The 24,124-nt window shown below is 40.0% G+C and overlaps 1 protein-coding gene across 4 annotated transcripts; it reads right to left on the bottom strand.

Annotated features, from left to right (window-relative positions):
• Positions 1-2,227: 2,227 nt before the first annotated feature.
• fam168a (family with sequence similarity 168 member A) lies at positions 2,228-23,893 on the bottom strand. Of its 4 annotated transcripts, none has more exons than XM_086036092.1 (8): positions 23,698-23,892; positions 12,460-12,568; positions 11,938-12,029; positions 11,010-11,093; positions 8,275-8,420; positions 7,919-8,105; positions 7,149-7,276; positions 2,228-6,942 (listed from the first exon to the last, which is right to left on the bottom strand). In XM_086036092.1, the coding sequence occupies exons 2-7, from the start codon at positions 12,519-12,521 to the stop codon at positions 7,164-7,166; spliced, it is 684 nt and encodes a 227-aa protein (XP_085892218.1). In that variant the 5' UTR covers positions 12,522-12,568; positions 23,698-23,892; the 3' UTR covers positions 2,228-6,942; positions 7,149-7,163. The 4 variants fall into 4 exon arrangements, with proteins under 4 accessions (XP_085892218.1, XP_085892219.1, XP_085892220.1 ...); XM_086036093.1 differs by having other exon boundaries at positions 11,010-11,090; positions 23,698-23,891; XM_086036094.1 differs by lacking the exon at positions 12,460-12,568 and having other exon boundaries at positions 23,698-23,893.
• Between the last annotated feature and the right edge of the window lie 231 nt (positions 23,894-24,124).

Here is a 24,124-nt window from a genome sequence, read left to right as displayed (position 1 = left end):
CAGGAGGAGCCTCATTGTGCGCATTAGTTTGAGTCCAGTGTTTAATTTTTTTGTTTGTTTAATAATCAACTGTGGAATGTGTTGCGCAATCCAGTTTGAACATATTACACTCAATTTTGATCTCTGCCGTAACAAACACTAATTCCGATAAAGAAATTCTTGATTTATTGCGTTGAGTATGGTGTTGGAAACCATGTTGACAATTTCTGATTCAAAAGTATTTTTTACAAAAACAAATCGATGACTTTGAAGAGCATTTCAAGCTCTAAAATCGCTTGTTGGCTCAACTCGGCAACTGTTTTCGGAGCGTGTGTGTTTACTAAGCTTCTGTTTAGCGTGCTTGCTCGGTCACCAAATTTTCCTCGTCATCTTAACGGTGACCGTTTTGACAATCTAAGAATATTATTTCCACAAACGTCAGTCTTGTCAACCCCAAAGCATTTACAGACGACGTGGACCCGCGCCTTGCTATGAACCCCCGCTGGACCATCCTAAAGGTTGAAGCTGCGTTGCCATATTAGCGCATCCCTCTGGGAACTTATTCTTGAAAAAAATAATTTTGGGTTGACTTCCGCTTTAAGTGTGAAAGTGCACACGATTCAGCAATATCCCATTTTGCTGGGCTCTGTATTAGAGACATAGGTGAATAATTTCAGTCTCTTCTGTTAAGCCCTTAGTGTGTTTTAGCGACCAATAAATTACTCTTTCAGCTGGTTTAATACGTTGCGTCTGTCCAAGGCAATTTAACCAAAATGTACATAAAAACGTTCAAGATATTCCAAACGGCCACAGTACTAATACTGTACAGGGTAGATAGATAACTAAAATGTGTGTAATAAACTATACATCAGTTCTGCTTTCTCTAGGTGTCAGTACTCCACCTCTGTGCTACTGCTAACATTTAGATAAATAGGCTAGCATTACACTTGTGTCGTGTTATGAGAACAACACAATAGCAAGACTGGCACAAATCGCAACAAAAACCAGCAGAAAATTATCTTGGGCCTGAAACTTACCTTGATCGACGGCACTGAAAATAAGTGGCAGCATCAACAGGTTGACGAGTTTGCCGCCGTGGCTGAAGACTCCTGCTCGTCTGCTGGTGGAGTGGGAGCACAATGTGTACTGTGAAGAACTCACTTGCTAAATTGTTTTTTTTTTTAACTTAAACAGGGACGTGGATTGGATCTGTGAGGACACTGCCTTTTAAGTGGCACTTTTAACATTTATCTTTTGCACTTTCCCTGATGCACACTGCGTGCGCTGTTCTGGTCGCCATAGCGCATGCGCAATCAAAGTCGTGACGAATAAGGTCGTTTTTACTTTTTACAAAGAGGTGTTTTTGCAAAAAATTTTGAAAAAATATATGGATAGGTTTGCTTCTAAATTGTATTCCCTCGAAATCATTTGAGAAATGTTGTGGAATAGATACTTAATTAAGGTGTGATTTTTGTGTTTTTAATCCCCACTCCGTCAATTTTTTTCATTCGAATTTTGTGGATTTAGAATATTTTTTTTTTAAATTTAAAATAAATACGGCTGGCATAGCTGTACATCTTGTTGTACATCTCACGTTGTTTCCCTCAAATAAATGTTGGTTTCCATATTGTATGATCCTTAGTTTGTTTGAATTGTAATGATCAACAAGTCTTTTGAGCATGACTATACCTGATATATTCAAGAATATTTTTGTTAACTATCTGAAGTAAAATGCACATCAGTGTTTCACGATTGGGTTAAGCCTTCCAAGCAGGCCAATATACAGTAACGGAATAAATTGCTTTCCTGGTGCTAGACAGAGATTTCAAACAGAAAACATTGCTAAAGAAAAAGCAATTCTAAGAATTCTACAAACACCAAATTAGCTACAGAACACATTCCTCTCTTTAAAAAAAAGAAAGAAAAGGTTTGTCCAATATGTTGTGCGTCATTAAGTCAGCAATTCTGACTTGTGCGTGAGTGATTGTTCATGCTGCACAATCCAGTCTGATGACTGAGATCAGTCGAGAGAAGTGAAAGAGGACCATTAGTATGTCTGATACTAGTTATATCCTCATAAAGTAGGGAAACATGTATTAGGAATACTGTCTGATACTAGTTATATCCTCATAAAGTAGGGAAACATGTATTAGGAATACTGTATATTTGAATTCTCTGTATGAACATGTGCAGTACTCATTTATACTGTCAGAATAATTACTATCATGTGAATAAAACAGATGAGCCATTGTTCCTTTTATAGGAAAATTTTAATAGTTATTCAATGTTCTACATTTTACAGTAAATATACAATTACAAACTTGGCTTAGTTATAGTACGAAGATCACTAACTGATCTTACAAAAAATAACCCAACATAAAAAAACATTAAAATAAAAAACAAAACAAAACAAAACAGATTTACACTTCATATCACAAGCCTGACGCAGGTCCTTCACTCTGGACCAAATAGCTAACAAACAATTCACTTCTCTCAACGCTTATCAGACGTTGGGCTTCGGTTTCCAAACACAATCTTACGGTAAATACCATAGCATGTGCAAACTGGGTACCAAACAAAAACTTCCAAAAGTTGGATTGTTCCTAATACTTGATCCGAGAGGGATGGATGCAAGTATGCTTTCTTTCTTTCTTTTTTTGGAAGACAAGGAATTCCACTTTTTGCATCACATTTAGTGTCAAATTGAACCGAGTTTTATCGCTGACAAGTTGAAATTAAAATGCTGCAGCAGAACATCCAAGATACTACTCACTGTGATAGTAGTGTAATTTGTATTCAAGAATAAAATAAGACTTAGCAACTGCAAGGCAAAACAAAGAAGAAAGAAGTGGTGAAAATGGAAGGAGAGAGATTCTCTGAATGGTTTGGTCGCACTTTCACTGTCAAAGTGGGGGATGGGGGGTGGGGGAAATCGTCAGGGAAAAGAGACCAGTAAACTGTTTTTCCATACAACGCTCAGGACAGAATAAAGAAGGGAAGTACAACTACACTTCCCCCGAAACACATCTAAGTGTTTAACTGTCCATTTTTAATTTAAGTGCAAATTGAAATCAACGAGAGGCAAGGAATGGAATCTAATGAGGAAGCATCGCCATGGAAAACAACTGCTTTGAGCTAATTGTTTTGGGTAATGATCTAAATCAGCAAAGCAGATCTGCCTCGCGAGCTTCCACATTAAAAGAGGCAATGTGTAAGCACCACAACAATTTTTTGTCTTAAAACTTTTTTTTTTTTTTTTTAATATATATATATATAATGGCAACAAGGCCAATCATCTAACTACTGTTCATCACTTGTTAACTGTCACTGGTGACACCGGCTGTCTTCATTTGTTCTGTGGTGTATTTATTAAAAATACTAAAACATGGTGAATTTAGTACAAAGTATGAGTGCCACACACCACAAAGTTTACTTTTTTTTTTTTCTCATGACCGTTCTCGTAAAATTACAAATTCTCTTTTTGTAAGTATCTTTCTGTATTCAGCTTTTTTCAACACAAAAATTAAGACTTGTGAGATTTGTGCGGTTTTTTTTCCCTTCTCACTGTGGCCATGTGAGCATTTCATTGTGACAATTTGAGAGGTGATGGTTCGAACGAAAGAAAGAGTGGTCATGGAAGGGATGTGGCAGCATTTTGCCTCCCTTTTATGCAAGAGAATAATTTTTCTGTTGTTTAAACGGGGTGACAAAATGGCCACTCAATTCATTTGTGGCATGGATTTAAAAAAAATAAAAAAAATTAAAAAAAAGACAGACGGCAAGAAAACCAGCAAGACAGGTAAAAATTTTGACAGGCAATATGCATCAACAACGGTGTGAGAAAAGAGGACAGTCATAAGAAAACAAGATTCACAAGAAGCAAGACTTAACAAGAGTTCACCAGTTACTTAGGAGAAGAAAAAGTTACCCGACAACAGTGACGTATGGCACAAAAGCGCGTGGAGGCTGAGGACCGAGCCGTCGGCCCGTCAAACCAATCATGCGCGTTCACCTCAGTCAATCGCCCCTCCACACAGTCGAGGCGCGAATTAACAAAGGAAGCGACATGGAGGCTTTCAACGACAGTATGTCGCAGGTGAGTTAAAACCTCGCCTCCGGAGTCACAGCCTCATTTACGCACCCCGTCTCCTCCCCCTTAGATACTGTCGAGGACAAATACACAGTAGAGGAGATGGAGTTCAAATAAAATATCAAAAGCACAAGCAATAGCTGCCACACGGATGCAACCATGCTTAGCTAGAAATGCGTTACTGTACCACTTGCTGTATAAATATACTGCATTTTTCTTTTTTAACTTTAAACCGATGCTATAGTTTGACACCTGAATATTACGCATACCCATTATTCGGAATTAACCAGAGTGAACAAGTGAAGAAATACTGTAGGTTAAAAAAAAAAAAATCTGTAAAACAAAGTTACTTGAGTCGCAAAAAAAAAATTAAAAAAAAATCCCCAAATCTATTTTTTTCCTGTTGGATTAAAATGTTCTTGTTTTAATTGCTTTTTTTTTTGCAAACACCTAAATTACAATTATAAACAAAACAAAAAAGAAAAGAAAAACATAAGGCATTTTTTTTTGACAGCAGCTTTATGTAATATTTCTTAAGAATTCACGCTGTAGTGTACAAACATTTGTGGACTAAGAATACCTCAAATACTCAACGTTGTCTTATTTTAATTACAATATAGTGTCTTACACACTCTTGCAGTAAAAAGCCTATAGGTACCTGGTTACTTAGCATTGAATTATAGTGCTATCATTTCTTTATTTTGTCTAATTTTATTCAATAGCTCCTCACAAAGTGATTCAATACCCAAATTGTTGATATGTCCTTCTCGTCTTATTAATGGTCGCTATTAAGGCTGCACACTTTTTTTTTTTTTTTTTTTTTAAAGATAACGTCCTTTTTTCTCAATTAAATTTAAAATAGAATGATAATCACTGTTTACAATCATGAAGCATTTTCTCTTATTTTATTGCATTATCAAGCCACCTCATCGACTAACCTTTGTAAATGCTCTTTAATACGTTTTTCCTCTACAAGTTGAAGCTGTTAAATTATTTTTGTGCACGTGTGAATCCTGAAAATGCCACGGACCAAAATTTTACACCCTCTGCCTGCCTTTCCTCAAGGTAAGAACCAATAACCAAAGAATTTATTGACAAAAGTCAAATTGTCACAGTCCAATGAAAAGCGTGCATGCAATAAGTGTTTTTTGTTTTATTAAATCTTTTTTTTTTTTGTTTAAAACAAATGGGATTCTTTTTTTGTGCAGATTATGTACGCGCTTGTCACTAGACGGCAATGCTTTATTACATTTTAAAGGTTAGACTACACCAATCTTTTTACTACAAGCAATTCTTCCCCAAAATGATCCTACCTAGGACACATTTTGAGTTACACTCCATGAGCCTCTTTGGGCTTACATATTTGTGCAAGTCAGACGCTCTTGCAGAATTCAGCACTGGCTACAGTGAATGTAATGTAGCTACCTTTAAAAGACAAGTACTTAAAAACAGAGGCGGCGTTTGAAATGAATTAAAATCATGAGAAGTTCTTTTTAAGTCTGATTTGCGCTAGAGTCACTTTCAGTGGTAGCGTTGCTCTTTTTAAAATCAAAAGCCGTAGATGATGTCGAATGATCCGAGTATGGTTTTGCTATTGCTGGGTGTTTGGTTATTGGTCCTCGTTTGGGCGCGTTGGTGAGAAAATATGTACTCTTAGTGCAAAACAGCCAGATATTTGCGCAGTCCTTTGCAGGTAAAATTCCCCAAACCCAAAAATGTCTCGCACTGTGAATGGCCACTTGCCAACACAATCCCTTTAGACTCCCTTTGTCCGCCTTGGGTTTCCTTGTGTTGATCAGTAACGTAACAACTCGCAGTACTGTGCATTAAGTGCCACAAGGCGGTCGTGTTTTCCCCCCAAACAGGAGCCCGTGTTAGTGACTGTGTTGCATGACCACCCTTGCTGTTTACACAGTTATTGTAAATATTTTAGCCTCTGCTGACCGTATTGACCGACATCAAACCATTTAACGACAACAATAACTAAATGTGACCAAAAAATGCTCTCTAGCGCTATTAATCGACAGTGTCGCAACATACTGGGCTGCATATAGTTTGTATGCATGAAGTAGGCGATGTTTTTTGCGTACACTACAAACGATGCTTGTACACTGCTGAAAGCGGTACGCGACGCACGTGGAGACGTACAGACGAGGCGACACACTCACAACAAGACGGTGAGGCGTTGGAAGACAAGCGAGGTTGGACTGAAAGTGAGACAAAGTTGATGAGGAAAAATGGTGAAAAGGAACTTCTGGTGGAAACACAAAAGTCAAAAACAATGGGGAAATTGGATGGAAAAGGCAAAGGAATAGAAAACAATTTCAAAACCTGCATGCAACTAAATGAAATTGGGCATTTAAAGCCTGTGCTGATCTCTAGTTTCTAGAAAATTTGGCAGCATAGGTCAATAGGTCTAGTATTTGCAATGACTGAGGGAAATTATATTGAGGAATAAGTGCGCTATACTTTCCAGCCAACTGAGTAGCAGGCAGGACGACATACATCCACGTTAAGACCCCCACCCACCCCACACTAACACTCACAGGAACAACACTTGTGATTGGTCTGCGTCCTTCTGGAGTTTCAACGACAAACAGAAAAAGAAAGGTGGGGGCGAAAAGAAATCCTAAAAATTATAATAATTAAAAAAAAAACATCTAAACACCGTATTGACTGGTTGGCAAATGAACTGATTAAAAAAATAAAAAAAAAAAAAGCAAATAAAAGCAGCTTTTGTAAAAATGTTAGAGAATGATATTAAAGTGGCTGTTGCACTTTAGTTTTGTTCTGCAGACATGGTGCCGAGTTCCCAGGGTTACCGGGAGTCTGGGTCAGATTTGAGCAGTTGCATATGATGGCGGACTCCAGATCTGGAGAAGGCAAAAAAAAAAAAAAAGAAAAAGCAGGTACAGGTTGGTGATGCATTTAATATCAACGCATTACATTTCGGAGGAATGAACGTGGGGAGGCGAAATGTGACGCAGCTTGGTTGCCAAGGAGACTAAAGGGGATCCACGGAAGGAATGCGCGTGGAAAGGGAAAGTGGGCAAAGAAGAGAGGGTGGGTGAACACTTACATCAAGTGGTTGACTCTACCAGTGAGGTGGAACATAGCTGTACCCAGGTGTGCCCTGGGGCCTGTAGGTGGGCACAGTAACGGGGTGTGCTCCAATAGGGGCATGCTGGGGCGTTGTCAGCAGTGTCCCTTCAGAAAAATAAGACAGAATGTCAAAAGGGCTCTTGAACTTTGCCGGTATGGTTACACTTATTCAGTACCAGACGTTTTCAGACCTTCTGTGAAATGGCGTAAATATCTCATAGGGATAGAATGACTTCTAATGAAAGTGTTGTGTTAATGCTTGCGTTAGTTTGACCTCTGCAACAGATTCACAATCGGTGGTAGACTAATGCCCCACAATGGCTACGGTATTGATACAATTCTGATCCTACTATAATGTAACAGATGAAGTCAAGTAATAAAAAAAATAGCAACAACAATAACAGTAAACAGTAGGTCCCATCAAGCGCTGTAATTGCAGTTAAAATCTTGAGAAAAGATACTCTATTGCTGCAGCGCAAAGCAAGGAGAAGCTCTCCTCATCGTTCCCAAATAAGGAGAAAATTACATGGTGATAGTGAACTACAACAGCACAATCACGCTGTCAATTATCCAGCCTTACACTTTTCAGTCGCTAATCAAAGCTGCTGACCACTGGCATAAATCAACGAGTACATTCACAGCTTTGCCTTTTATCTTGAAAAAAGGCCTCTAAGTTATATATAGAAATATGCATAGATTTAGATATAGTGTACTACACATGTCCATGTGTCTCAAGCGTGGTCCCACCTGCACTCATGGCCATGGTTGTCCCGGCTACCATCCCCATGGCGGCCATGCCGTTGTTACGAGGAGTGGGTACAGGGACGGGGGCCGGGTAGAGAGCCGTGGAGGGAATGCTGTTTGGTTGTACCACAGTGGTGTGATGGATCACATGTGGCTGGGCTGCATACACCGGTTGGGTATAATATGCACCCTGGGGAGGAAGATAAGAAATTAGACAGTCAATATGGCACTACAAGGACTTACACTTTACCAGGGCTAGCAACTAAATTAACACAAAAATGTAAACATCCAAACATGTTTATATTTATCATTCACAGAAAAATACTTTGGACCAAGCATTTTACATGTTCTTCCCTTACCTGTGTGTACAGGTTCTGCTGTGGGTAGGCACTGCGGATGGGGTACATAGCTGTAGGGTATGGTGTCGGGGTTGGGGTATAGGGAGGAGGTGCTCCATTTGACTGAGTCGGTGACACTTTGTATGGGGTGCCCGCTGCAGTGTATCCTGAGGTGGAGGGGGGCATAGCATTAACATAAATTCAATTTGAGTGAACTTTTTCTAGCTGCATGAGCGAAAGAAAAACAAAGTGCTGACACTGTCGGCCCCTCTTTATTGTAAGACGAATGACTTCCCCCAACAACAAAAACCTGCTGTCAAATAAGCACAATAAGCGCCACTCATTCTGATTTTCTAAACATCTTATGCGGGTGTTGTGGTCAATACAAGTGGCCTTGTAAAAATGTGCATGCCCATTTTACAGTATTTCTAAATAAAATTTGAGACAGTGGAATCAAGCTTTTCAATCAACTTGCACATGTGCGACCAGTAAATTTGCTCATTTTAATTACTGAGCATTTTTTTGTTTCTCCACACTTCAGCCCATTTATCAGAAATGAGTGGACATGTCAATATTTACTTTGCAAGTCATTTATAGTGTGCACCCCTAAATTTTCAGGCTAGGGGGCGGAAAAAAAGAGAGAGAGACTGGAGCCCTGTATTAATAAAAGGCAAGCAGGCAACCTTTAAAATAGGGCAATCTCATTGGAAGAAAAATAATGAAATGAAGTGTATTTCCATAAGAAACCTCCAGAAGGTGCACTAGTGCTGTTGTTGATGGTGGAGCCCACATGCCATTGATGCCATATTTAAACACATTTGAAGATGGCCCAAAAGTCGTCCATACAGCACTGAGGAAAGTCATTAGGCATGAGTAATAGTTTACTAACAGGTGCCAGATGACAGTCTGCAAAGTGTATATTCATTTATCTGCTATTGATTGCAGTACCTATGAATGGCCACCCGGAGGAAGACTGAAGGTCAAACATGCTACTAGCAAGCGCTGCACTGCTTATGAAAGCAAGCTTCCCTTGCACAAGGACAAGGGAACAAAGAGATGAAGGAGCTCCTCTCGCCCTTCCTCCCACCCTCCCTCCCTCCCTCCCTCCCTCCGTGTGTGCAGGTGCGTTTGTGCGCGTGTTTCTAAAAGAGAGTATGTATTTGTACATGCTAATAAACTTATGCATGCATGGTATGAGTGATGATATTTTTAATTAATTATGTGACAAATATTCCGACATATGAGTTATTAACATAAAAAAAATAACAGGAGCACATTTTTTTTCATTTCAAGCACACACATTTGACATTCATTTAGATTCAATGGTGTAAGTGTTGCAAAACAATACCTGACAATTAAGTAGACGTCAAATTATTGATAAAGCCCAGAGAGTTTAAAGCTGTTCAATGCCGTTTCGTGGAATAACATGCAATTTATGTTATATATGTCAGTGGATATTTCATCCATTGTTACCGGGTATATTTTATTCATCAACAATTTTCTATACCGCTGGCCCTCATAAGGGTTGCGGGTGACCTGGAGCCTATCCCAGGTGACTTTAGGCGAGAGGAGAGGTACACCCTGGACTGGTTATCAGTCAATTGGAGGGCACATGTAGACAAACAACCATTTACACTCACAGTCAATGAACAATTTAGAGTCTTGAATTAACATAGCACGTATGTTTTTAGAATGTGGAATTGAGGAGTACCCGCAGAAAATACCTGACAATTGTAAGTCCGGTGTTCTAAGTACACCACACCATATTTCCTATTGGGCAGAGGTGGGCATTTTACAAATTTTTGCTGGTTTGTCATTCGTCATCCGTCAGTGGCCAGGGTATCCGTCCGTCCTTTTTCGTGATCCGCCAGTTAAGTCCGTTGGTCCAGCAGTCAGCCTCCCCCAAAATACGTCAGAAAATGGCCGTCCCCTAGTGACGGACTAACGGTCCACTAGTGACGGATGACGATTACACTGACGGATGAAAACCACCACCTTCCGTCATTCGTCAGTCCGTCTATTTCAAAAGGTATCCCGTCATTCGTCAGCAAAACGGGCATCCGTCAGTGACGGACTGACGGTCCGGTCCGTTGGGCCTCAGAGTCGACTTGTTGAAGTCGCACGAGAACGGCTCTGAGGGGCTGTCTTCCATGCTTCACATGCTCTTATACAAGGCTTGGGTCACTAATGACGTTTGTTGCTACGCATTCGAACTGCACGTGCGCAAAGGGACTTGAGGTGTGTTCAAGAACCGGCAGCAAAATAGGACATTTCAAAAATCTGATGGAAAAAAAAAAACACTATCAATGAAATAAACATGATGACAACAAGCATGTAAAAATGAAATTTACATTTGAATGTATTTTAGCTTTTACATTTTAGGAGTAATGGTAATATCCATTCATTCAATTTAATTATGTTGAAGGTGATTTTTTTTTCTCTTTCGTGATTTTGTGAACACTCCCTGGAGATTGCAGCGCTCTTGCCTACATTACCTATTTGGTGAGCCGGTTCTAATGACAATCCAGGGATTCATTTTAAGGAAAAATATTTCAAGAATTACCTTGTTTTTTTCAGTTATGTCTATCTGTAATTGTTAGAATTCAGAATTATGTTACAGTGCTTTTGGACAGTCAGAAGAGTAAAGTGTTTCGGCATATGATCCCAGCCATCTTTGTGGAGTTTGTGGGAATATGTTTAAACAGGAAAAAAAAAAAAAATCATCCGTTTGGATATATGTCAGACAGACTACTCACCAGGTGGATACCCGGGGCTTCCCGTTTGATATAGGTTTGGCGTATATGTGGGTGCCGTCGTGGGATACCCCCCTGGATAGCCTGCTGGACATTAGAGAGAGACAGAGATTAAAGAAAGGAAACGAGCAGGGAAACGACACACAAACACACATAGGGGTAGTGTTTGGATTGGAGAGAGGTGCACACAGATGGTGCTCATTAAAAAATGGCTGAATTAGAAATAATGTCAGCTAGACACAGCCAATATGCACCAACCTAGTCAATGAGACACTTGACAGTAAGATGTAAGAGAAGACCAGAAATGCGTATGAGTGTTTAAACACACGTAAATGCATATGCCTCGCTATATACTGTCGTGTAAATCAAGGGAAATAGCAGTAATCATGTATTTACAATTTAAAAATACCCAAGAGGTTTTCTACCCAACACTCTCATGCACATGGCTCACTGAGGTTACAAAGGTCATCACAATGTAAAGTGTACATGAACATGGTGTGCTCCAGTTGTCTTAGGACCACACCAGAAATTATGATTTGTATGTCCTTTTCCCATATAAACTATGAAGCGCTTGCCTTGCACTGCAAACTTTTGGTATCAAATTATTATATTATGTTCTGTAAATGAACTTGAATATGGCAGAGCTGTAATACATTGACAGGTGGTGGTGTGTTGGACCCCTGATTAAAAGTTTTAAGCTTCAGAGGGAGTCCATTTTTCACAATGTAAATCAATATTGTGTTTCTGATTTAACGTTGTGGAAATAAACTTAAAACAAAACGAAACTGTTCAAATGTCCAGCAGGAACTTTACATCCCATACGCACTCAGTAGGACAAAATGCTGTCCTGGTGTTGGTGTACTGTCGCATCAGGTATACAACTTGTGTAATTTGGTGGTATATAAAGATGATTTGAATGCGATCGTCTTACCTGCAAAGGCCATGTTCTTGGGGTTCCCATAGGGGGTTCCAGGTTGAACAGGGCTGTAGACTGGATTCATGGCTGAAGACAACCTGTTTTTGCTTAAACAGCGTGAAACAGAGAAAAATGTGACATAAGGAAAGATGAGGTCAGAGTAAAAGACAGGGAAAAGTAGATGGGAAAGAAAGGGACATGAAAATTACAAATACATGGACACAAAGATTTACACACGCAAACAAATCCCAACCAAAAATTCTTATTTAGCCAAACATCCAGCCAAAGGATTTTGCCAGTATTCTGTAATCGAAATCGCCCCTCAATTTTCCCACATCAAGAAAGCTCAACAAAAGCATCTATTTTAACGCAAAGAGAGAAAGTCTGAGGCCCACTGGATATAGAGTACTAATGTCCTGTGTGGTGACGAAGACAGACGACAGGCTTCTTTGTACAGTACTTACCTTCCGTAAAGACAACATCAGCATGGGCAAGTGTGTGTTAGTGTGTGCGAGCGTGTAGATGTGTGCCGCGTACCTCTTGTGCGTGTCTGGTTGATACATGAAACTGAATTTGTCTGTGGGATGCCCGCTCGCCATTTCTTGCTGTATGCAAATGAGGAAGGAGTGGAAGTGGATATGCAAATCTGAAATTAAAACAGTGAGAGTTCATGATTACAACGAACACAAGACAAGGGGAAACTAAAATGCAAGGCAAAGAAAACAGCAACAAAAAAAAACAAAAAAAATAGCAAGCATCAATGCTAACAGCAAACGGTTAGTGATAGCAGCGGGGGAGGCGGTCGTGCATCTAGCGTGTCTGAGTGAGTGAGTGAGTGAATGAGTGAGTGCAAGTGTGGTGGTCACTGCTGTCTTTTACAGCACCAAAACAGCATTCGTGAACTGTGTTAGAAGTGACAAAACTGCCCCTAACCCCATTTTAGGACCCCACTAAACCATCATTGATTTACCGGTACATTCGGTAAATATTGCACCCGATAGATACCCAACAAAATCATGGGAAAAAATTTGGGCAGACGCTGGCCCATTGCCTGCTGCTACCTCAGACATAGTTGGTTTAAGAAGAATGGTTGAAAATTGTGATTTGTGGGGAGTTAAGTAATCATGTTTTTGTTCGTTTTTAAAGGGTCATATAGAATAGGCGACGGAAGACAAAAGAACATAAGAACAATCTGATTTAAGATTGTTCGGCCACCTTACAAGATACAAAGCTTTTTTTTTTTTTTTTTTTTTACGAACAAAAAAACAACAGGCAAACAAAAATCATGAAACGTTTACGCATGTACACTCTTGGGCACAGCTGAGTGCAATTAAGTGAAGGAACTAGGGAAGGGAGGGGAACCGGGTGTATGGGACAAGTGAACCTTGTGCCAGTGCGCTGTCTGGATTGATTAGATGCGGAACAAATCCAACCAGGTAGTGTACATAAAATAAAAATAGATACAATTAAAAAAAAGGAAATTCTTCCCTTTAGGAAGTGAGCACATATGCCATCTTAATTCAGTAACATGATTGTGATGTCGAAACAAGGATTCTTGAAAAGATGATTTTGTATTCTTAGATTTGTACAAATAAAGCTTTCCATAATCTAGACCGGCCGTAGAGAATGACCTGGCCATTACATGAGGAAATACAATGTAGTATTTGGTGCAGTGTGCAGTGGACCCCACAAACCTGTGGTTCGGCACCTGTGGGTTCACCTATACAAGGATTTTTTTTTCTAATTTCCTATTCACATCCACTTACTGGCTGGGAGTATCGTGAGTGAATTTAATTGTTTACAACTGTATAAGTGTCAACCAAGATAGCATTTAGCTGCCAACACTACCACCGTCGGTCACCAGACTAGGGGACATCACAAGAATATTTAAGATTGCAATATAACACAATACTATTGCGTTTTATTGCAAAATCTTTTTGCAAAAAAGATTTTGAAACCAACTGTCCTGCCTGTTGTGTGCTTTTGCTTGCGCGTGTACGTGTGTCTGTCTGGGATTGAGAGCATTCAACAAAAGCAGTGAATTCACAAACCAAACAATGTAAAAAAAAAAAGCACAAGGTCCGAGCAGACAACTCAAGAAAATTAACAGCGCGCAAACATTTAAACTGCAACATGAATATGTACAGCACTATACATAAATGAAAAAAATAAAGCCATGAGCGCCTAAGGGGTGTAATTAGGAATTCAGACTGTGATATGGCACCCTATAACGTGTATGTGTAAATGTATGTACTATTTGTTGTAGAATTCTGTAATACGGAAAACGCATATTGATAAATTTAAGGTTCTTGCCCCACAGCTAGTCAAATCTGTTTCATTATTCCATTGTAGTTATAATGCCCTAATTAGACAACAAAAACTACACAAAAAAATAAAAAATAAACAAGACAGTCATAAACAGAACACTTACAAATCAAAAACACCTTTCAAAATATGGCATCATTCGCACAAGCTTTAATGTGCAAAAGCCCACAGGAGTGGGGACACTGCCCATTAACACAGGCAGCTAAGCTAACCCTGAGATCATACCCACAAATTACAGATCATGTCAATGGGCTAAGGTGATGTGGAGTGAATGGACGAAAGCAAAAGCGGAGCCCAATTGTGTCTAATGAACATCTGCGTGTGTGCGTGTGACTGCAAACACATGCATAGTGCTGGATGTCTGGTAAGTGTCCAACTCCAATTGTCTTTGTTTCGCTCCGTGACCAGTCGATCGCCTTCTAATGAGAAGATGCTCTATTCAACAATCACTAATCAAGTATTTGCCCAAAGTGGGGTTGTGCCCGTCAATCAGCTGAATATTTCCACGAATAAGCAACTCAAGTGAGGTTTTGTGTTCAGTGATGCCTTGACTTGCGAGTTTAATACTGTGCGTTATGTTTTTACTTGGCATGCGTAACTCAAAAATGACTTCCCACAAAACTTGATTAGGGTGGTGTGGTATGAGTCAAAGAAGATAACCTTTCATTTAGATGCAAATCCAGAAATGTCCCTATCATTGTCCAAAAAGAGCAACCTACGTATAAGTTCTTTGTGAGACGCTTTCGCACAGGACTGGAGTGTTAACTTTTATCCTGTCTTTACAGGGGAACAATATAACAAATGGCTCGGCCTTCTTAGGCGTACTGCTTTGTTTCTTATGCATGCAATATTAAACTCACCCCTAAGCTAGGAAGGACGAATCTGCCATTATCTGGCACTATTGACTGGCGTTGGCAGAAGTCTGCACTCTATGCTCTTTTGCTAGTGTGGAAAAAGATGAGAGATGAGTCTCCTCGTCTCTTCTGTGGATTGGAAGCATTTTTGGCATCTGTCACTTGGCTTGGATGTTGAAAACACATTTGTGCTTGCCTAAAGATAAACAGCCAGGATTTTTATGTTGTATTGATTTGTTTCACCATTAGGAAACAATCCAAATGTGCGGGGGAAGTTCACACATTTATGATACCAATATAACGAATAATTTGTGTAATCTCTAAAGCTGAATATCATTGGGGTCTTATCATTCAAATTTCAACCAAAATAGCCATCATCAAAAACATGCCTCGAAGTAAAATTGCACACACCGCCGTCATGTTAGGACTGTATATCACTCGATACCTCAGTTCAAACATCAAAGGATTAACCATCCATTTGCTGTTTGCAAAAGACACGCATACCAAAAGAAGGATTGCCTTTAATAAAGAGTGGTAAGAGAAGAATGTGCAACGACAAGATTATACTGTGCACTGGAAGTTAGTGAGGTGGGTGTCATTAAAGGTAAGCGTCACCAATATGCTGAAGGGCCATCATGTCAAAGCCAAACAATAAGCACATCTGCAGCGTTAGCATAAAGTAACAGTAGCTACCAGTGGCTACATTAACATGGACACATTTATTCGGATTAAAAGCCTGATCGGAATACAAATGATTCATGTACACACCCTATCCGGAATATTCTGACCCAGATCAAGGCCATTCCGATCAAGATTTTATTCTGAACGAGAGGGGTGGTTTATGTCAATTGATAATTCGGTCGGCGCGCATGAAAACACTTATTCAGAAATTTCGGAACAAACTGTCTTTACTGCGCATGTCTGTGACATCAGTATACGCGTTTCTGCTGTTCCCGAAAGCCACACAGTAGAAGCAGAGCGAGCAAAAGACATGGCGGGCGCAAGACTGAACTGGTCATTAGGAAGTGTTAACTCGACATAACAGCGCAAACGGAAGAAATAGGCAAAATGACACTAACGTTTAATTTAGAAATGGACGGAGCGACGTTTTGTTGACACGGCAGTCGCTCCGGCTTCTTCTCCTACTACGACTATTTCTGGCATATTTGGTCAATCTGCATGTCAAAATAATTTGTTCCGATCCAAACTGTGATGCATGAACACGCAAGTCCTAATGGGATCAATATTTTTAGTGTCCAGGAAAACAGTGCATCCGATCCTAATTTTAATCCGAACTCTGATTCAAGAAATTTTGTCCATGTAGACGTAGCCGGTGTTACCAGCATTAACTGAATAATGTTTACATAATAATGGTTGGCTATGTTGTCAGTGTGTGGGGGGGATGTATTTGTATTTGCTGATGTCACGCCCCATCGCAAGACAAATTGACAAGTGTAATTTAGCAGCTTGGTGTGGCGACTATATTAAGTGTTGATGATTGCACAGCAAGCAGCCGGCTGCCGCGAACAACTACCGCCGAGCGAGGCGCGAGAAATGGCGCATGAGATTCAGCCTATTGGTTGTCAATCTAATCGAACAAAAGCCAGGTTCGCTGTTAGCAAAGAAGCGTGATGAGGTCTTACTCATTTAATGGAGATGGCCAGCCGTTGAAATGACTCACTTAAGGTTTTTTCAAAGTTTTGCTGCAGTCAACGTTACACAATTACGAAGCCGAATGATTCATATCCCAGACTTGAATCATCTTTGACTTTCACATTTGTCCTTATAGTTAAGAGTGTTCATGTTTGTTTACACTTGCATCAAAGTAATGACTATACCATTATGTGTAAAAAAAAAAAAAGAAATGTGGATTTTTTTATTTTACACCTTAGAAATTATTCAGTATCTAGACAACGAGAACTTTAATGAAAGTTTTTTTTTTTAGTATAACTGTACCATGTTGGTCACACCAAAGTAAATTATGAATATTGCAGTATTGCAGTAACCATTACTTCAGTGTTGGTTCAAACAACTGAATCAGTCACATTTGGTTCTTCAACAACCAGTCCTATTCATTATTTAAAAAATTACCAATCTATCAGTTTATCTGCTACTGCTACCGATCTGACTAAGATAAAACATACTTATAGAATTGGCATTGCACTGATGCTGCAACAATCCAACAAGGATGATGCACGCCCAAGTTGGCGATGCAAGAAATTCTGACTGGGTCGGGCTCAGTTCGACTTCTGGGGGGGTGGCTTTTCATTCGAATATAGATGATAATGATGCAGTCAGACTTGGTAATATGCAGGTTTCATTGACAATGAAAAGGACCAGTGCTACCTTTTTGAATCACTTAGTTGCTGGCGTTCACAATGAGCCCCACCTGCTGCCAGCTTAACCTTAAATCTTCCTCAGAATTTAGTTCAGCGTAAACTCTATTAGTGGGACTTCATTTGGGCTGAACCCATAAGATGTGGCCTCAAGTCATGAGTCAAACACAGCTAGCTAGCCTTCATGCTAACACAGCTGGGGTTTTGTGCCGTGTGTTTGGCAATGCTGCTCATCAAAGCCTTGAGAGGTTTCCAAGTAGTTTATTCACATATGTTAATAAACTGGTTGTGAAAAAAACCCCATAATTATGAGGATTCCACCCCATAAAAGGGAGGTCCTTGTAGCTTTTTTCCTTTCACAATATTTCACTTGGCTCCCCTCTCCTCATTATTAACCCGCCTCGTCTCGTCCCTCTGAATAAACCTCATACACGCATACACAGGGAGCAGCAACCATTCCTGGTGAGCGTGTATGATACAACACAACCCCCATGCTGATCTTCCCACATAATACATCACCAGGCATCTATTCTTACAGCAACAAATCAGAAGCAGTGGGCGTTATCACACTTTCACGCAGGAGATAATAGAACACACCAGTTTCAACAACCCAAAACAAAGAAACATTCTCTAGACTGCATGACAACAAGTAGAGCTGGGCGATACGGGAAAAAAACATCATCAATTATGATATAAGCAATGATGTACTGTATCATGATTATGATATATCATAATATCGATATTTTCTATTATTCTATTACAAAAATATGCAACACACCATGACTGTTTAACTTTTCTCACTTTATTTTGAAGTGACATTAAACATACCTGTAGAAAATAAGCAATGCATCCAGTAGTGCTGCTATATAAAGAAATTAAATGTAAACAAAAGAAGCACAGTAGCTTACATATTTTATCACAAATGTCAAGATCAATCTAAATAAGAGGCCTTAAAAATGTTTCAGACAGATAGTTTAAAAATAATGAGATCTTCTGTCATGTAGTTTTGAGAACATTTATCGTGCATTTCTCAAAAGTCAAAATTAAACTTCAGAGCGATATTGTGAAAACAAATCACATTAGTGATATAAGTACGGTATTCAATATAATTTATCCATCCATCTTTCTCAGAACCGCTTATCCTCAGTAATAATGTACTTTTAATTAGCGATGCGCGATAATTATCGCATCGGACTGATATTGGGAAATAAATTACGTCACTTGTATATTGGAATATTGGATATTGGAAGTTGCCTCAAATGCACTAACGGTCCGGTTAATTAATTCGCTGCCAGACATTTTCAGACCCTCTTTTATCAGAACGTTTGAACATTTTTGAAAAAAAATATAAATAAGTTCCTGCGATTGAATGGCTGGACTGTGAAAAGACAAGTCAATTCATCAATGGCAGTGAATGAGTTAAGAGTCCAAGCCTCTGCTGCATGACGTAGGCACCGCTGCGCACGACTTCAAAAGTATCAGTGAGCCATTTGTCAACATGGCTTTAATTTTCCCAGAGCGCTTTATTTGAACCAGGGCTCTAGGCTGCGCCCAAATTTCCCAATGCGGCGACTGAAAAAAATTACAGGCTGTACACGTACAACCAGCTAAAGTCTCCTCGACTGTAAAAAACATATTTATTATAAACATTGATGCTTGCGGTAAAAATGTTCACAAGCACACTTGAATGAGAGCGACACCAATGCAACCTCGGTGTCACCCTGCCCGACAGCTGCGGCTCCGCCCCTGTGCCTTTTCCTTTTAAACTGTACTTTTTACCTTTGATACTGGATAATAAAATCGCGTGGACCTAATCGACATTGGATTACCAGAGATGGGAAATCCAGGTCCAGAAAGTGAAAAACCCTGCCACCGTTTGGCTTTAGCCACAGGTGCTTCTACTCAACCAGCAGGTAAACGAGCTCAGTTGATTTTAAGCACCTGTGGCTCAAGCCAAACAGTGGCAGGGCTTTTACTTTCTGGACCTGAATTTCCCATCTCTCTGGATTACAGTACAAATTGATGAGTTCTTGCGACTTTTCACTGCACTTTCAACATACCGGACAAGATAGCTGACCGTGGATAGTCATTGGGTCCGGCAGGCGCTCGAGGCAGCGGGGGCAAGCAACGTAAACAAAAGCGGGTTAACCGAGCCGAGCTATGGCTAAACTAATGGCTAATAGTGAGGATGAGTGGTTCAGAAAATGGATGGATGGAGAGAAAACGCACTGCATTTGAGTTCTGCTATACTTGATTGGAATAAAAATGGCATCAACTCTTTGAAGTGCAGATATGGTTTCGATATTTTGAATCAGTTCTTTTTATTTTGGTCCGTTATTTATGTTGGTTTGACAGGAAAAATAGCAAAAGCCTATTTGACCAATCTATAAACTTCCTAAAAAAAAAAAGAAAAGAAAACAGGCATCGTGATAGCCAACAACTATGTCTGCTGCTTCTGGTACAATGGCCCAAGAGAAGAAAAATAAACTTAATGTTACAATGTTCAGGTGCAGGTGATGGTATCGAAGGTTGCTTCTTGCTGCCTGAACAATATAACCTGACTTGCAGCAAGGGGCTCCAAACACAGCTCTTGGCTATTTTAGATCTAGGACACCGTTAAGACACATGTTCCATTCTCACTGTGCTGCCTTCTACCTAACTCACCATTCTTCTCTCCAAAGGCAGCTCATCAGTCACACACCTCTAGGGCCCACATCCCTTTCATTATGATCATGATTTCTAGCTCGCTGAAATGTGAACCCACCAACACAGTGACTTGAATCTCCATTTAGGACACTACAGTCTTTCCAAGAGAGGGCATAAATATTCATAAAACGTACTGTTCCATTCTAGACATTATCTCTTTGACATATACCAGAGAATTCCAGGTAAGGCGCTATGGAGGTGGATAACCTTATTTGGGCTCAAATAAATTCAAAATTAAAATTATTAAATCAAACTATATGTTTCTAGTAGACGGGTTCAAATGAATCGATTAATAGAAAAATGATTGATGTGACTGACTGACTAACCCCAATACCAAATAAACAATAAGTTAATGAACAGTAGGGGTGTTACGGTACGCTAAATCACATTTCGGTTCGGTCTATTTTCGGTACAAAAACACAGGTTTGATAAAGGTCACCATTTAAGGATACACAGTAAATTTACATTTGACAAAAACATATGACAGGCTGGTATTGGTTTTCGTAGAATAGGAGCATTTTTACACGTCAGCACTGATGTATCGGTATTGGTGCATCCATAGACGGGTATGCCACCTCTGCCTCAGTTTGGACCAGGAAAAGCACTGCATCACATTAAAAAAAAATACCATAACTTACGATAAGCAAATAAATGCAACAAATTCAGCCACATCACTTTTTCTTACAATATACAGTAATAAAATACAACTTTATTTGAATATGTATTGCATAACAGCTACTGCTGTAACAAAACACTTTACAATAACAAAATATCAATAATATAACAAGTATAAGCAATAAATAACACAAAATACTACATACGGGTGGTCAACTGGTTAGAATGTGTGCCTCACAATGCAGAGGTCATGGGTTCGAATCCGGCCCCAGCCTTCCTGTGAGGAGTTTGCATGTTCTCCCCGTGCCTGTGTGGGTTTTCTCCGGGTACTCCGGTTTCCTCCCACATTCCAAAAACATGCATGGTAGGTTGATTGAACACTCTAAATTGCCCCTAGGTGTGATTGTGAGTTTGAATGTTTGTTTGTCTCTTGTGTGCCCTGCGATTGGCTGGCAACCGATTCGGGGTGTGCCCTGCCTATTGACAGCTGGGATAGGCTCCAGCACTCCCGCCCGTGTGCCTTGTGAGGATAAGCGGTATAGATAATGGATGGATGGATGAATACTAAATACACAGAAAACCGAAAGTTGCATTGAATTGTAACTTAACATCCTCAACCCTCATCATCTCCACACAGGTATTTGTTTATTCTGATAAAACAATATCTTAAATACTGCAACAACTTTAATACTAACCTTAAGTAAGTTTATCCATACACATTTAGAACCTTTTTCTTACCGTATGGAAAGGCAGGTTTGGATCGTATTACGTATTTGTGGTTGAAATACGGCGTAATTTTTTTGTTGCTAACACCAGGAAGCCACGACACTCTATTACACAAAGCTTTTGTTTGCATCACGGATGACCCGAATTACCACTACTGTGTATGCGTTCCTGACTGGCATACAGCCAGCAGAACAAAAAGCAATGCGCCAAAAAAAGAAAAATATGAATAAACGACTTGTCGACTATTAAATTAATTGTCGACAGTTGCGATCGTCGTCATGATCAGTCAACTAATCTTGGCAGCTCTACTCGGCACACTGGTTGGGAATCACTACTCTAATCTACGAAGAACAACTCACTGAGTGCTTGAACCACATGAGAATGAAGTGGTGCTCAAACAGTCTGTTATGGGACCAGACTCTCGTGTCATTAAGAGACTCCAGCTTTCTAGTCTTGACAGTTTTACAGTCACTTTGTACAGCCCACCATTCATACACATGAGGCTGCACTCAATGCCCGCCCCCTCAAAGATAAAATTAAAAAACAGCACAATATGTCCCACCCATTGCCTATTTGCCTCCTCCAGAAAGAGAGGGTCATCTTAGATTGAAGGTAAAATTAAATGAGCCTCTCATACTTTGACAAATGTTTAGGACAGCTCAGCATGAGCAGAATTCAACTGGATGAAACGAATCACATAGCCAACATACTAATCACATGGATTTCCGCAAAGTAGCCCTTGAATTTAACAGAACTGATTTGCCCAGCCGCACTATTAATAAATTTCACCTACTGACTTTGAATATATATTTTTTTTAAAAACAACAACAACACTATTGTTTGGTATATTTTTAACTTCTGACTTGATGTAGCTTTCTTTCCCATAGCTGACATCATTCTGCTTAAGAAAGAAGCAAACTACAGGCGTCTGCTCAGTTTGTGCACTCCATTTTACCACAATTTCTTTTCAGTTATCAATAAACTATTAATCACACACAATGAGCAAATTCAATTGTTAACGATTGATTAAACTATTCTTATCCATAATTATCAATCAAATTGAAAGAAAGGACTATAAATGAACGAAATTGCATGTGACAAAAGACTCAACACCATAATTTGTAGTTTAAAAGAATTGAACCTTATTTCTGTGAGGTTGGTACTAGGAATCAATATTCTAGCGAATCAAGTACTTGGACAAAAATTATAATTTGTCTAATTTCAATCACTTAGCCCAGCTGAAAAGGTAAATTGATGATAAAAAAAAAAAGTTTTAAATTGCAGCCCCAACCGCACTACACTATCTCAGATCAAGTTGTAGCATTAATTGGGCCATTAAGAGTAAACAAAAACAGTGTGATAAATCCATCATATGTAATGGATCCAAGAGTGAATGAGATGTGTACGCGATAGCAGTTTGCTACCGTTTAAAACAGCGGAACAGAAACAAAACAAACAGTCGACAGTATTTCTCATCATACTGGCCCGCGTTTTTCTTATTACATCCCTATCGCGGGTTAATATTTTTTTTTCCTTTCTTATCTACCTCAACGTTGCACGCACTGGCAGTGCGAGTGCGTCACATTCCAAAGATAGCAAGCTACGCCAAAACAGCCTTTGCTGGACAAAAAAAAAATGGTCACACTCAAACAAGCTCAATACACCATTTTGAATATCAAGTCGGAGATGCCATCTTGCCAATTATCACTACGTTAGCAACATTGTGCACGCATGGCTTTATCCTTCCATTCTGTGGCAGTCCGTGCAGGAATCTGCACGGAACTCACTCATAATAATGCGAAAGTTAGCTTAGCTTGCGTGCTACAAACTGCAAAGCGCCGTAGCATCCCTGCATCTTTCCTTCGGCACGAGTTCTTCAAATAGCTTATCAAGCGAGTTAGCTGGAATAAGATTAGCAGATGACTAATAAGAGGGAGGGGGCAACCGCAGTGGGCCACGCCGGACCAGACCAGAAGAACAAATTTTAACGCCCCGTCGACAAACTTCTCCCACTAAAAGCCGCAGCGATACTCCCAACTACTTTCCCTTCCATTCTGTTGTTTCAGCTAGCCTGCTTAGCCGAGCTAGCACGCTAGTTCCCAAAACAGCCAACGCGAAGGACAATCGGGGGTATACGAGGGGAAGAAAGAGCCTCAAAACAAACAACACGGACATAGGTGTCTCCCCCCCTACGCGACAACGACGACACTTACCAACGTCACTCGGTCGAAGAAAACGAGATTTATTGTTTCCCTCCCGCGTGTGCTGTCGACTAGTGTGATCGCCTTTCTCTCGCGTGGACTTCTGCCTCGGCTCGGTGCGGGTTGTCTGAGCTCGAGCTGCGTTTGACTGGGCCCAGTAGCGCTGCTACAGACACGGTCGACGAGTGGGGGATGGGGGATGCACTGCCAGGAGGGAGGGGGATGAAGGAGGGAGGGATGGTGAGATGGATGCAGGGATGCAGGAAGGAGGGTAACCGACCATGGTTAAAAAAATCCGAATGGTGAAAAGAGCCGACAAAAGAGCACGGCATTTCATTAACGCGAGTGACTGTTTACTGTGATATGCTTGCAGGTATTGGGTGCTCTCGTTGGATGAATAACTCTGAAAAGTCCAGTGAATAATGATTTGATTTAAAAT

Source organism: Filicampus tigris, chromosome 7 (assembly GCF_054856515.1).
Source record: "Filicampus tigris isolate MCC_2025a chromosome 7, RoL_Ftig_1.0, whole genome shotgun sequence".
Taxonomy (NCBI): Eukaryota; Metazoa; Chordata; class Actinopteri; order Syngnathiformes; family Syngnathidae; genus Filicampus; species Filicampus tigris.
The sequence above is the reverse complement of the archived record's forward strand: the minus strand, read 5'-3'. Positions and strand labels throughout refer to the sequence as shown.

What these genes read in the sequence shown, in the direction of transcription:
- fam168a (XM_086036092.1), bottom strand. Translation starts at nt 12,521, where the DNA reads ATGGCGAGCGGGCATCCCACAGACAAATTCAGTTTCATGTATCAACCA. An exon ending in AAGCCCCGGGTATCCACCTG is followed by an intron (nt 8,421 to 11,009) that starts GTGAGTAGTCTG and finishes CCTCCACCTCAG; the next exon opens with GATACACTGCAGCGGGCACC. An exon ending in AGCAGAACCTGTACACACAG is followed by an intron (nt 8,106 to 8,274) that starts GTAAGGGAAGAA and finishes CTTCCTCCCCAG; the next exon opens with GGTGCATATTATACCCAACC.